At 35.6% G+C, this 15,850-nt stretch overlaps 1 protein-coding gene across 1 annotated transcript in view; it reads right to left on the minus strand.

Moving 5' to 3' along the window:
- Nucleotides 1-14,786, minus strand: part of LOC110028522 (probable LL-diaminopimelate aminotransferase, chloroplastic) — a 59,448-nt gene extending 44,662 nt beyond the window's left edge. Inside the window, exons 1-3 of the mRNA XM_020730416.1 lie at nt 14,566-14,786; nt 14,427-14,503; nt 12,853-12,920 (exon numbers count right to left, since the gene is read on the minus strand). Coding sequence (XP_020586075.1) covers nt 12,853-12,920; nt 14,427-14,503; nt 14,566-14,630 — 210 coding nt within the window. The 5' untranslated portion in view covers nt 14,631-14,786. The remainder of the gene's footprint in view (nt 1-12,852; nt 12,921-14,426; nt 14,504-14,565) is intronic.
- Between the last annotated feature and the right edge of the window lie 1,064 nt (nt 14,787-15,850).

Here is a 15,850-nt window from a genome sequence, read left to right on the forward strand (position 1 = left end):
TGCTCTTAAAGCCTCCTTGTCTCAGCTTGGTCTTTCATCAGTTGATCTCTATCAGCTGCATTGGTCTGCATCGTGAGCTTATTTTATGCAGATCTCATAAACTCGCCTTAAACTTGTGCGGCTGACTTAATTTATTTTAATTTTCAGGCCTGAAAAATGGGTAAATGAAGGTATTTTTAAACATTTCTGAGACATTATAAATAGTCCTTTGTCAAAGATGAACTACTACTTCTAAATCATTGCAGGTTACATTGATGGCATTGGAGATGTTGTTGAAATGGGTTTGCTGAAGGTTGTTGGTGTCTCAAATTATAGTGGTAATAGTACAGGTGGTATTTTTTTATGTGATATGAAAGCTTTTAGTTGTATAAATGTAAACAAAAAACAAAAAAAAAGTTGAAGTGTTAGATATGCAAACACATTTAATTTAATTTTATTGATTTAATTTATTAATAATTAATGATTAATTCATATATTTTCAAATAATTCATAATTAGATAAAATTATATATTATTATTTAATGATTAATTAGTTTTTTTACAAAAATATTTTTAAATTTTAAATTATTTGATAAACATATAAGTTTTGTAAATTAATAAAACTAATTAATTTTTAATTAATGTTAATTTCTTGCTTCAGAAAATTATTTGTTTAATATAAAGAATTATTTTATCTTCTGTTATATACATAAATACTACACACAGACAGGATGATCATTTTTTCATAAACAGTTGTCTCACAGCTATTTTCATACAGCTGCAACAAATAAGCAGTCAGCTTCCCCGCAACAGCTTCTTGAGGCACCGCAGCTGCAGCTGGCTGCAGCTGCCTCAAGCAGAGTCTTAAACCACTTAAAAGTAAAGTAGTTATAAAAACAATTACATTCTAGTTCGATCACGTCTTCAATAAAAATTCTCTTATTTCACTTATTTTATAGCCCAAGACTTAAATCTAAAAAAAGTGTTCAAAATATCGTGGGTTATCAACAAATCATTGAAAGCTCATATTCTTAATATTTCAATAACATAAAAAAATACTGAAAAGCTGAGAAGCTACAGCTGCCCCAAACAGAGCCTTAAACCACTTAAAAGTAAAGTAGTTATAAAAACAATTACATTCTAGTTCGATCACGTCTTCAATAAAAATTCTCTTACTTCACTCATTTTATAGCCCAAGATTTAAATCTAAAAAAAGTATTGAAAATATCGTGGGTTATCAACAATTCATTGAAAGCTCATATTCTTAATATTTCAATAACATAAAAAAAAATTTTAAAAAAATAATATGCTTGCTAATAAAAGTTTAATAAATTGATATCTAACTGTTTATTCATTAAAGTATGATTGTGTAAAGTATTAAAATCATTCTAATTATAATATTATATCTTATCTATATTATTTTACATATTGCATCGGTTGCAGAAGCACTATTAAAAAAATACGCTTAAATGTCAAATGTCAATATTCGTATTCAGTTTACATAAATTGGTATCTTACAATCCTTAGCTAGTACCATAAAAAGTGAACTTCATCAGTCAATAGACATATGAAAGCATTCTATATAGTTTATAGCATTCCAATTTACATATCATTCAATTTATATGTAAAACTTATAACTAATGGATGAGATAAATAAATTAATCAAATTGGAAAATATATAATGTTGATATAGATATGGCCAATACTTAAAAAATAGATGAATTAGGACAAAATATTGCAGTTGTAAGACACAATCACTAATAGTAATTCATGCATTTAGTTTAGAAAACAAAATATTATTATAATTTAGAAGTATAAGTACTAACCTCAACATAATATGACTTATTCTTACTCTTCTTACACCTTAGATATTGTCTCCTCAAGTTTGACGCTTATGTAATAATATCGAAAACATTATATTGGTAAATTTTAATCACATCTATTAGTTATGCTTAATTAACCTTTATTATTATATCATTTTAATTAATGATTGTAATCCTTAATTTTAAAATTCATACATTACTTAAATTAAATTATTAATAATATAATTTAAAAAAAAACCAAGCATTAAATTTAATTTTCTTTATTTATCTATTTAATAAAAATTCAATTTAATTTATTATCATTATTTTCTTCATGCAAATTTTAAGGTTATAATTGTTTTATTTTATTTAACCATATATATTTATTAGTATTTCACTTATTAAATCTATTTAAAATTTTATTTCACTTGTAAATATAAATAATAATATACCATCATCATTTGATTTATTGTCTTGTTATTTTCATTCAAAAAATTTCACTGATTTTCAAATAATATTAATAATTGAAATGCCAATTTAACTTTTCAAAGTATTTGTCCATTAACTTTCAAAACTAAATTTATACACTAATATTATGTGTCCATTACCCTTCATTACATGAACTAAAATTGTGTTTCTCCTTGTACGCTAAATTCATAGATTTATATACATGAACTAAAATTGTGTTTCTCCTTGTCTTCAAAATCTAGCATTCTTGAACAAGGCTTTATGTTAACTTTACTTCATTTTACATTTAAGAATAATTTAATCTCTCTCTAAATTATTAAATCAATATATTATTGAAAACTCGTCTTTGAGTTTTGTTCAACACTTAAATGATCGCCGACCACTTCTTTCTTCCATACTCTTTTTGTTTTACTCATTTCTTTCTCATTATTTTCCTTACAAAATCCTATAAAAAATAATCTACTTATAATCATTCAATGGATATGAAATTTATACCAAAGAAAATTTAAATAGAAACTTCCTCTAAATCTACCAAATAGAGAAAAAATGAAATCCTGGCTTCATGTATACCGCATTATCTAACTCGATCGAAGCGATCAAACCTGCCAACAACTCAAGTTTAACCCTTGCCCTTTGCACGCCGATGTTGCACTTTTTTGTGCTTATCCACACTCATCAAGCATTGCTTAGAGTTCAATCCCGCATACTAAACCTCTCACTCCATCTCCCTTACACCAAGCTCACTTGTTGATCTGTTCTCGCCTACTCTGAAGAACATCCCTCTAGCTCGCACTCTGGTTCCCATAGACTTCGCGAGTATCTCTCAATGTCATCCTTTGATTCCTGCTTGAGACATTGATCGCTAGTTTTATCTTGCACCGTTTTACGGACCAGCTCGAGCCCGTGACAATATTTCCTCCTAACATATCTACCCCATCGCTCATGCTCAATTTTAGCTTGTACTGTTCACCTTTATCACACCAAAAACTTGTCTCTAAATTTTGTTCAACTTTTAAATGATCGTCGACCCACTTCTTTCACTCATACTCTTCTTGTTTTACTCATTTCTTTCTAATTCTTTCCTTACAAAAATCCTATAAAAAAATAATCTACTTATAATCAATCAATGGATCTGAAATTTATACCAAAGAAAATTTAAATATAAACTTCCTCTAAATCTAACAAATAGAGATAAAATGAAGTCCTGGCTTATCCTGGCTTCATGTATACCACATTATCTAACTCAATCAAAGCGATCGAACCTGCCAACAAAGCAAGTTTAACCCTTGCCCTTTGCACGCCGATGTTGCACTTTTTCGTGCTTATCCACACTCAATCAAGCATTGCTTAATGTTCAATCCCGCACACTACACCTCTCACAGGGCTCACTTGTTGATCTGTTCTCGCCTACTCCGAAGAACATCCCTCTAGCTCGCACTCTGGTTCCCATAGACTTCACGAGTATCTCTCAGCATCATCCTTTGATTCCTGCTTGAGACATGGATCGCTAGCTCTATCTTGCACCGTCTTATGGCCCAACTCGAGCCCGTGACAATATTTCCTCCTAACATATCTACTCCATCGCTCATGCTCAATTTTAGCTTGTATTGTTCATCTTTATCACACCTAAAACTCGTCTCTGAATTTTTTTCAACACTTAAATGATCTTCGACCACTTCTTTCACTCATACTCTTCTTGTTTTACTCATTTCTTTCTAATTCTTTCCTTACAAAAATCCTATAAAAAAATAATCTACTTATAATCAATCAATGGATCTGAAATTTATACCAAAGAAAATTTAAATATAAACTTCCTCTAAATCTAACAAATAGAGATAAAATGAAGTCCTGGCTTCATGTTTACCACATTATCTAACGCGATCAAAGCGATCGAGCCTGCCAACAACTCAAGTTTAACCCTTGCCCTTTGCACGCCGATGTTGCACTTTTTTGTGCTTATCCACACTCAATCAAGCATTGCTTAATGTTCAATCCCGCACACTAAACCTGTCACTCCATCTCCCTTACACCGAGCTGACTTGTTGATCTGTTCTCGCCTACTCTAAAGAACATCCCTTTAGCTCGCACTCTGGTTCCCGTAGACTTCTCGAGTATCTCTCAGCATCATCCTTTGATTTCTGCTTGAGACATCGATCGCTAGCTCTATCTTGCATCACCTTACGGACCAGCTCGATCCCGTGGCAATATTTCCTCCTAACATATCTACTCCATCGCTCATGCTCAATTTTAGCTTGTACTATTCACCTTTATCACACCTAAAACTCGTCTCTGAATTTTGTTCAACACTTAAATGATCGTCGAACACTTCTTTCACTCATACTCTTCTTATTTTACTCATTTCTTTCTCATTCTTTCCTTACAAAAATCCTATAAAAAATAATCTACTTATAATTAATCAATGGATCTGAAATTTATACCAAGGAAAATTAAAATAGAAACTTCCTTAGCATCATCCTTTGACTCCTGCTTGAGACATCGATCACTAGCTCTATCTTGCACCGTCTTACGGACCAACTCGAGCCCGTGACAATATTTCCTCCTAACATATATACTCCATCACTCAAGCTCAATTTTAGCTTGTACTATTTACCTTTATCACAGCAAACACCCCCCCACCCCGCCCCCCCACACCAAACAAAAATAAACATGCAAATTATAGCATCCGTTCAATCAAACCGACGGTAACCTATTCCAATATATTTTTATTGAAAATGAGGCATTACAATATATATCTATATAAATGTGACATTTTTTCCACCTAAGAGGAGTATCAATCTCCAGTTTCAAATGGAAGATCAAAACAATCCTTTCCCTTTAGCATAATTTAAATAAAAAATCAAGATTATATAATCATCAATCCAATGCATCAAAATTTTCATAATGTATAACTTCAATTGCATGACAAGTTAATTTCGATTTTGAAATGACTTTCAAATTGCTTAGGCAAAAATGCATAAGTTAATGATATCTTGCTTATAACAGAAGGTTTTGATTAAGTAAATACATGACTAAAAATAAACTTTTATATGGACTTTATATGTTATCAAATCAACAAATTTTTTTGCACATTTGATAAATGCTTAAATCAACAATTAAATTAAAGACAATTGATCCTCATGTAATTCTTATATCGTAGATCATGATCAACAATATGATTTTGAGTTTGCAGATCATATAAAAGCAATATACAAAAATAAAATAAAGAGAAATATACACAACCACCCTTTCTCTTTTTTCATCTCTAAATATACAAAAAAAAGGAGTTAGATCGCAAAATTTTTATAATGATAGCAGCTACTATCAACACACATCATAAATTATTCAACCATATCTTTGAAAGAAAAAAAATTAAATAAGGTACAAATTGCATTAGAAACTAAAAAAATGAGGATAAGCTGCTTTAAATTCCAATCATTCAAAGATATGAATGAATAATGTAAAGTGGATAAGAAAAAAAATAATTATCATTCTAAAAAGTCAATAGTAAAACTATGTGTGCGCGCGGTAGCACGATTATGTCTATATATATTCTGCACATTCCGTGGTTTGTGGTCTGTTGGCAGAGTAGTCTCTCTGAAAATCATAAGTCCCCTCAGGTCACAGGTTCGAATCCTCCCGTGTAGGGTGTGATACTCGAATATTTAGCACACCTGGGGATGGTCGGGCTCGTCTAATAGTATTTTGTCATTCCTTTTTTAATATATATATGTGTGTGTGTGTGTGTGTGAGTGTGCACGCGATCGCATACCGTGGTCTGTTGGCAGAGTAGTCTCTCTGAAGATCGTAAGTCTCCTCAGGTCACAGGTTCGAATCCCCCCGTGTGTAGGGTGTGATACTCAAATATTTAGCACACCTGGGAATGGTCGGGGTTCGTCTAATAGCATTTCATCATTCTTTTTTGAATATATATATATATATATATGTTTATTTATTTATAGAGCAATTCCTAGCAATTATTAGTTTTTATTCCCTCATTACATATTTCCTATTTATTTTATTCTATTTTATTTATTTCCTTTGTTATGTCTACTGTAATTGGCTTTAAATACCCCTCCTTCTATCGATAAAATTATCATGCTCTATTCTCAATTCTCACATGGTATCAAAGCCAAGGATCTAACCCTAGCCGCTGGCTCTTCCTGCAGTTTTCCATGCATGGTCTATTTTTTATTTTTTCACTACAGTTTTTCCTTCTACGGCATTTCTTGTCCTAACCGGCTAATTACTTCTCCAATCTGGCATCGATGTCTTCCGTATGATTATTCAATTGTTGTCTGTCGTGACGGTTATCCAATTGTTGCAGTCTCCTATGAGGTATCCAGTCGGTCTTGCAACATAATTCTATTGTTGTATCCTGCAGAGTTCTGTTGTGAGGGCTATCCAGCCTAGCTGCAAAAAAAATGTTTGCCTGTAGAGTTCTGCCGTGGTTTTTTTTCCTGCCACCGGAATCTTTCTATATCACGGCAACTTGTAAAGTAGATCATGTGGGATTTAATCCGCACATTCAACCCCAATCTGCAGTTGTTTTTCTTCTCATCATGGTTTCTCCCTGGATAATTAAAAATCACAAGTCCTCGATTCCCTAATTCTTCCTGCATATTCACTACGACGTGGCTTCTTTTTGCATCTTCTTATTGCATTGTTTCTGTTCCTTAGTGTGGCTTTTTCCTGCAGCCTTCTTGCATACTTTCCTACAGCTTTCTTACAGCTCTCCTGCATCTTTCCTGTAGGCTTCTTGCAACCTCCCTGCAACCTTCTTGCAACCTCCCTGCAACCATCTTGCAACCTCCCTGCATCTTTCCTGCATCTTACTTGCGCCTTTCCTGCAACTTTCTGCAGCATTCGGCCTCACTGCAATTATTCGTCGGTTGGTGACTTACAAATCCATCAAAGCCTTGGAATCTCAACCACATTTCTTTTGGCTTAGTCGGAATCATCTTGAATCGTGCTCAGCCCTCGTTCATGCAACCTCGAACTGGTCACTCCATTTGTGTTTATTGTCACAAACCCAATCACACTCGAGACAAGTGTTGGAAACTTCATAGTAAACCAGCATAAAAACCTTCGGCAAAGTCCTATGCTACCAAAGGTCTCACGGCAACATCTGAATCTACCACTGTTCAACCAACTCCTATCTGGAACATCCTGGAATCCTCTAAATCCCTGAGAAACCAAATAGAGCAATTGATTAAGCTACTTGGAGCCCATCAAGTCTCTACGGGTTCGTTGATCTCCCATATCCGACAAGTTACTCTTCCTATGGCTTTCACGGTTCATTCTGTATCTACTCCATAGATTATTGATTCAGGTGTCACGGATCACATGACTGGATGCTCACAAGTTTTCTTGACTTATTATTCATGCTCTGAAAAGGATACCGACAGAATTGTCAATGGCTATTGTAATTTCATTGTTGGCAAAGGGTCGGTTGTACTAACAACTAATCACTGTTTAACATTTTCCTCAGTTGCAATGTAACTTGTTATCCATCAACAAGTTAATAAATGATATTGATTGCAATATTAATTTCTCTTCTGATGGTTGGGTTTTCAGAATCGTCGTTTGGATGATTGGAAGCTAAGAGAATAGTCGGACTCTATTACTTCCAATAGAAGAACAAGAAGAGTGAGGACACATCTCTTAGAAGTTGTAGCTTATCTCGAATCATTGAATACCCCATTATGTTGTTGCATTGTCATTTAGGTCATCCAAATTTTTAATGTTTAAATAATTTATATCCTTTGATGTTTTCTAATAAAAATTTTTCTAATTTCAATTGTGAGATATGCTAGTTAGTCAAACATCATCGGATTCATTACTCACCTCATACTTGCACACATTTTATTCATTTCTCTCTCATTCATAATGACCTATGGAGACCCTCTTGCACTTCCATGAACACTAATAAACGGTGGTTCTTGATTTTAATTGATGACCACACTCGAATAACGTGGGTTTACATTTTAAAAGACATATCGGAGGTTGTTCTTACCTTTGAAAACTTCTACACATACATTTTAACTCAGTTCAAAACTCCTTTTCATGTCTTTCAGACTAACAATGGTCGTGAGTTTTTCAATTCTATTTTGGGTTAATACTTGGTGAATAAGAGTATCCTCCACCATAGCTTGTGTACAAACACTCAACAAAATAAGGTAGCCGAGAGAAAAAAACATCACCTCCTCGACGTTACTTGCTCCATTATGTTTCAACCCAATGTCCCAAAACAATTTGGAATGATGTCATCCTCAATGTCACATATCTCTTAAATAGAGCCTCTTCTAAAATTCACAAGTTTTGAACCCCCATAGTCGTCATGATGTCATGCTTCCCTATCAATCGGGTCTTCACCACCTTAGACCCCGAGATTTTTGGGTGCACTGCTTTTTGTTCAGAACACTGCCCTCAATCGAAATAACTTTGATCCCAGATCCATAAAATGTATCTTTCTTGAATACTCTGCACTCAAAAGAGGTATCGAGGCCTTAATCCTACAATTAACAAAATCTATGTGATTGCTCATGTTTCATTCTTTGAAAGTATTCTTTATTTTCCTAACTCGACCCCAAGTTGATGGGGAGTTTAAGTTTTTAGATATTGTCCCTTATCCTACTCTTATGGATGTTCCCCTCGTTGTTTCTGCCACTGAGGAGTCCCCTGTTCCGGTGAGTGCACCACCCGGGGAGTCCCCTGATTCCATGAGTGCACCAACTCTTCCTCTTGCTATCTGTGTCTACACTAAGCGCACCCATTCCAATACTCCTACTCTGGAACTCGTTACCTCCTTACAAAACCCTAAAACCACTCTGGGCGACATCCTCAGCAAGACCCCTCCTCCAAATGAGGAGATGATTTCTCCGAGTAAGGTATAAAACTGAAATTTAGCTTCAGCACCACTCTGGATAATCATATACATATCTTTGTTTTTCAACGTGACAAGATTTCTCCACAAAAGAGCAATACCCCAATGTGAAACGTCGATCATCAACCGACCCGACCTAATCAACATCTGTATGACCAACAATAGACCGATAGACATGATGAGAGAAAAACAATTCTGAGCCAGTGTATTTTTTAAATAGCGGGAAATCCGGTTGACAGCTTGGAGATGGTGCTCATAGGGGTCATGCATGAATTGAATTACTATACTAACTGCGTGACATATGTCAGGACAAGTATGAACGAGATAGATGAGTTTCCCTACATGCTTATAGTTAGACATGTTGACAGACACAACATTGTGAATGTTAGATAAAACTTGTTGACTATCAGTTTGTACAAAAAAAGATTATTCTCTGTCAAGGGATTAACCACGTATTTGCACTTAGATAAATGCCTTGAGATGATCGAACTACTTTCATGCATAAGAAGTACTAGAGAGATCCCAAGTACTTCAAGTACTTCATTTCAAAGAACTTAACAAGGCTTTCTTTTAAGGGCTTTAATACTATGAGATAATTACCTCTAAGAACAATATCATCAACATAGACAATTATGATAATTACCTGACCATTGGAGGAATGTCGGAAGAAGAGTGGTCTGATTAAGCCTGAATAAAACAATGACCCAAAATCACCTTTATGAACTTGACAAACCAAAACCTTAGGGATCGCTTTAATCCATAGAGGGACTTTCGCAGCCTGCACAATTGCCTTATGAGTCAAAGCCAAGAGGGAGAAACATGTATACCTCTTCTATAAGCTTTCCATTCAATAACACATTTTTTACATCTAGCTGGAATAAATGTCAATCCAGATTCACCGCAAGGGATAACATAAAAATAATAGTATTTGAATTAGCCACTGGAGCAAATGTCTTCTCATAGTCAACTCCGTAGGTTTTTTAATACCCTTTGGTGACCAATCTTGTCTGGTTGCGTTCAAAGGATTCATCAGAGTTGAATTTGGTGTTGAAAATTCATCGGCACCCAACAACTTTCTTACCCTGAGAAGATCAACGACGTCTCATATATGATTTCGCTGAAGGGCATTCATCTTCTCTATTACTGTCATTTTCCAGGCTAGATCAACAAAAGTAACCTCAATAGTAGCTGGGACCTGATGGTTCGTCAGGGCAGTAGCAAATGCTTTGTAGGTCCACAATAAACTGCGATAAGGGACATATTTGACATAGAATAGAGGGAGGATATCTGATTCTATGTTGTTCATACAGATATTGATTAGATGTCTTGCTGAGGATCGGTTGAATTGTATATGATTATCCAGAGTGGTGCTGAAGCTAAATTTCGATTTTATACCTTACTCGAAGAACTCATCTCTTCATTTGGAGGAGGGGTCTTGCTGAGGATCAACCGATCCTCAGCAAGACACCTAATCAACATCTGTATGAACAACATAGAATCAGATATCCTCCCTCTATTATATGTCAAATATGTCCCTTTCCGCAGTTTATCGTTGACTTACAGGCATTTGCTACTGCCCTGACGAACCATCAGGTCCCAGCTACTATTGAGGTTACTCTTGTTGATCTAGCCTGGAAAATGACAGTAATAGAGAAGATGAATGCCCTTCAGCGAAATCATATATGAGACGTCGTTGATCTTCTCAGGGTAAGAAAGTTGTTGGGTGCCGATGAATTTTCAGCACCAAATTCAACTCTAACGAATCCTTTGAACGCAACCAGGCAAGATTGGTCACCAAAGGGTACTAAAAAACCTACGAAGTTGACTATGAGAAGACATTTGCTCTAGTGACTAATTCAAATACTATTATTTTCATGTTATCCCTTGCGATGAATCTGGATTGACATTTATTCCAGCTAGATGTAAAAAATGTGTTATTGAATGGAAAGCTTATAGAAAAGGTATACATGTTTCTCCCTCATAGCTTTGACTCTACTGCATTCATAAGGCAATTGTGCAGGCTGCGAAAGTCCCCCTATGGATTAAAGCGATCCCGAAGGTTTTGGTTTGTCAAGTTCATAAAGGTGGTTTTGGGTCATTGTTTTATTCAGACTTAATCAGATCACTCTCATTCTTCCGACATTCCTCCAATGGTCAGGTAATTATCATAATTATCTATGTTGATGATATTGTTCTTACAAGTAACTATCTCCTAGTATTAGAGTCCTTAAAAGAAAATCTTGCTAAGTCCTTTGAAATGAAGTACTTGGGATCTCTCTAGTACTTCTTATGCATGAAAGTAGTTCGATCATCTCAAGGCATTTATCTAAGTGCAAATACGTGGTTAATCCCTTGACAGAGAATAATCTTTTTTTGTACAAACTGATAGTCAACAAGTTTTATCTAACATTCACAATGTTGTGTCTGTCAACATGTCTAACTATAAGCATCTTGTAGGGCCTCGTTCATACTCGTCCTGGCATATATCACGCAGTTAGTATAGTAAGTCAATTCATGCATGACCCCTATGAGCACCATCTTCAAGCTGTCAACTGGATTCCCCGCTATTTTAAAAAATACACTGGTTCAGAATTGTTTTTCTCTCATCATGTTTATCGGTCTATTGTTGTTCATATAGATGTTGATTAGGTCGAGTCGGTTGATGATCGACGTTTCACATTGGGGTATTGCTCTTTTATGTGGAGAAATCTTGTCACGTTGAAAAACAAAGAATTGTATATGATTATCCAGAGTGGTGCTGAAGCTAAATTTCGGTTCATATCCTTGGGGATCTATGAAGCCCTTTGGTGATGCATCATACTATGTTAATCCCCATCCCGTTGCAGCTATTCTGTGATATTAAGACCGCCATCAACATTACTCACAATCAAATCCAGCGTGATCGCACCAAACAAGCGGAGATTGACAGCATTTCATTAAAAAAAAGATCAAGTATTGGGAAATTTGTGTTCTTCTTGTACACTCCAGTGATCAACTGACAGATGTCCTCACCAAGAATCTTCATCGTCCTTTGTTCGATGACTTCAAATCCAAGTTGAACATGATTGAAATCTATGCCTCAACTTGAGGGAAAGTATTAGATTTATTGCGGCAATCCCTAGCCATTTTTACTTATGATTAGCTTTTATTCCCTCATTATAAATTTCTTATTTATTTTATTATGTTTTATTTCTTTCATTTGTGATATCTATTGTAATTAGGTTTAAATACCCCTCATTCCATCAATAAAATTATCATACTCTATTCTCAATTCTCACTATATATATAATATAGATTTGTGTGTGTGCTCGCGCGCGTACGAGTGTGTGTGTTTGTGTGTGTCTGTGATCACTTCCATAAAAGGATATTGACTATTTTCCTTCAACTCTAACTAATAACCATATTCCCATCAAATGCATGATAAAACCTTCCATCTTCTTCAGCATAGACATATCTAGGGAAACTAGCAAGCTTGTTCAATTTATGCATCAAAAGCTTTCATAACTTATGGCGAGACTAACATGAGAGAGATTTATAGTTTTTAGAGGTAGGTAGTTTTTTAAGTTTTCCATGAAAGGAGTGACAGATAACATATAAAATTTCCTGATCTATCGCTGTTGTCATATTGCATTTATAAAAACTCACCCTTCCATATCAAAACAATAACTATTCATATCAGAGTCAAAAAAAAATTTGTGAAACAAAATACAATAAAACTTACCTCAGGGAATAAATAGCCAGCTCGGAGCTTTTCCATATTTGCATTGCGTTGAACCTTTGTGGTGTAAGCTTCATGGCATAAAATAATGATGTTAGCTGCCTTGTAAAAAATAATCAGGGTGGTTAAACAAGTAAGAAAAGTAATCAAAATAATGATTTATTTAAGGATTATTTCATTAAAAACTTGTCTAATGTTTTTTTTTTATTCATTTTGATTATTTTCCTTATGTTTTATTTCCTTTAGATGCTTAAAATCATGCATAATTAGAGGGTGCTTGTATGGAAGGAAATAACTCGTATGAATGCAAATGATGCACGAATAAATTTGACTTCAATCCCCTTCTCCTAGGTTGTGGGCCACTTCTCTTTTATCTTCTCTTTTTTACCTCATTCCCTCTAGATAGCCTATCCTTTTCTTGATTGATTCTTCCTCTCCATCAGATCTACTAAGAATTCTTCACCCTTTTCCCTAACCAACTGTAAGCAATAACATAGCCTCACCACAGTAAAGCAATGATCTCTAAGCTTGAACAAAAGCCTTTTCGGCATTTAGCATAAAATCTAAATCGTCCAAAGTTTAGAACCACAATACAAGCATAACCCAATATCCTTAAACCTACCCTACATTTGCACAACTAGGGGTGTCAAAAATTGACCTGACACTCCAACACGACTCGAACTTGACTCGAAAATTTTGAGTTAGGGTTGACCCAAATATTTTTCGAGTCGGGCCAGGTGAAAGAATTTGATCTGTTTTTTATTCGAGTTTAACATGACCCAAATAATCACATAAGTCCAGGTCGGGTTCGAGTTAGTGGGTCAAGCTCGGGTTCCAGTTGACCCTATTCGAGTAGGGTCATTTTCGGGTAGAAACCAAACTCGACCCGCTGACTCGAATTCACACCCCTATTCACAACCACAAAATCCCTAAACCATGATCCCACCAAAAATTGAGCCCATTTCATATCCCCTCCCAACATCCTTGGTTAAGTGACTTGAATATAAAATATTTAATACTATGAACTCCTTTCAGATTAAAATCATGATATCTACCAGACTAGGACTAGAATCCCTGCAAACTCTCAACTAGATTTTCACAAATATTTTCAAATACCCTTCCTTCAAATATGTACACAAATCATACCATAACTCTTTGCCTCATTTGCTTGGTCTCCTTTCGTTTCATATGCCTTTCTCCTTTCATACTCTCTAAATTAAAGAAATTTCATCCTGTACACGAAAATTACCTCAAAAAACTCCTCCCTCCCTCCCACCCTCCGTACCTCTCGCCGCAACAAAGATAAGCTCTCATGCATGAACACAAGCCTTTGCCATTCCTCATTACCATCACGGATGCAAATTATTTCAACGTAGAAACATCACAGTAGTATGCCTTGAGAATAAAAACTTATGTTTTGCATGCTTGAATGGAATAAAATAGAAATGTAGGTATCACTTACATTTGAACGGCTGAAAATAGAAGGTAAAGAAATTTGTGCACTTAATTTAGATAGCTTATCCAAGAAAGCTTGAAATACAAGATGAGAGCAGGATATCAAATAGAGAGAGAAAGACCAGTCGTCTCAGTTGGCGGGGTGGCAACACAGTTGAGGAACTTTGGTGTTCCGCTTCGAAGGGAAAACTTCTGCGACCTGTATAAGAGAGGACATGAGCTCCATAAGAAAGACAGAGGAAACCGCTTGACTGAACGGACCTGGAGGCGACGCTATAATCATGGCCTAGCAAAGAAGACCAGCACGGAGAAATCCCCGACGACATTTTGCTTGGCTTCTATGTCCTTCCTGCAGCCGCCTGCTACTCCTTTGTCACCGCGGCACGTCTGAGACTGAACCCTATAATATCTCAAAAAATGGAGGTACGGCCAGTGGAGGAAATGGAAAGCTAACTTTCGGGGGTGTTTCAAAGGAGAAATTATTTCATGCCTTCATGTGCGAAAATTTTCAGTCCAACTTCAGAAGTCCAGTGATTTTATGTCACGTGTAATCCTGGTCCCACACTAATAATTAATTTAAAAAACTTCAAAAAGTTAATAACGGACACCCGTCCGTTAGACAAACCCGCCTACTGAAGTATCACGTCTTTTAATATATTAGGCTTCCACGAATCTGGGTCATTCCGCCTTTTGGTCTATATCATCGTATCCCCAACTCAAACTCCGGTTGAACCTCCGTGGTACCTTGTAAGTACTCTCGTGATATTCCCTGTCGTACACAGAATTTATCTCATCTTCCTACCCTGATTGTACTCCAAATAAACTCCCTCAGTACTCCCACAATAGCCCTTGCAGTACTCCCCCATTACTTCCGCGGTAGCCCTCAGAGTACCCCAATAATAAACTCCCGCGGGACCCCTACGGTATCTTGACTGTACTCTCCTAATATTTCTCGCAATACTCAGAATTAATCCCGCAATACTCCGACAGTACTTTCGAAAAACTCCCGTAGTACTCCACACAACACTCGCATAAATTTTTGCAGTACTCCAAATAAACTCCCATTACTCTTGCAGTATCATGAATGTACTCTCGAAATATTTCTCGCAATACTCCCACAATAGCCATTGCAGTACCCACGTAGTAAACTCCGCAAAACCCTTGAAATACCCTGAGAGTACTCTTGAAACATTTCTCGTATTACTGAGAGTTAATCCTGCAGTACTCTAAAGTAATCTTGATAAAATGACGCAGTACACCCGCAATAGCACCCGCATAAACTTCTGCAGTACTCTCGAAGCAGCCCCCAACAATAATCATGTTAATCTCGCAGTACTCGCACAGAAACATGGCCATTTTTTGGGTTATTTACGAGTTATTGTCAGGTTATGTCTATCTTACTATAATGTCATTTAAAGTTTATTATTCCTCTTTTTTTTTTTTTTTTTCATTGCTCTCTAGATTATCTTGGACATAAAATCGATGTACATACTACCTTGGAAATAAAATCGATGTACCCCCATACTCCAGATTATTAATGAGTTGT

Source organism: Phalaenopsis equestris, unplaced genomic scaffold (genome assembly GCF_001263595.1).
Source record: "Phalaenopsis equestris unplaced genomic scaffold, ASM126359v1 Scaffold000513, whole genome shotgun sequence".
Lineage (NCBI taxonomy): Eukaryota > Viridiplantae > Streptophyta > Magnoliopsida > Asparagales > Orchidaceae > Phalaenopsis > Phalaenopsis equestris.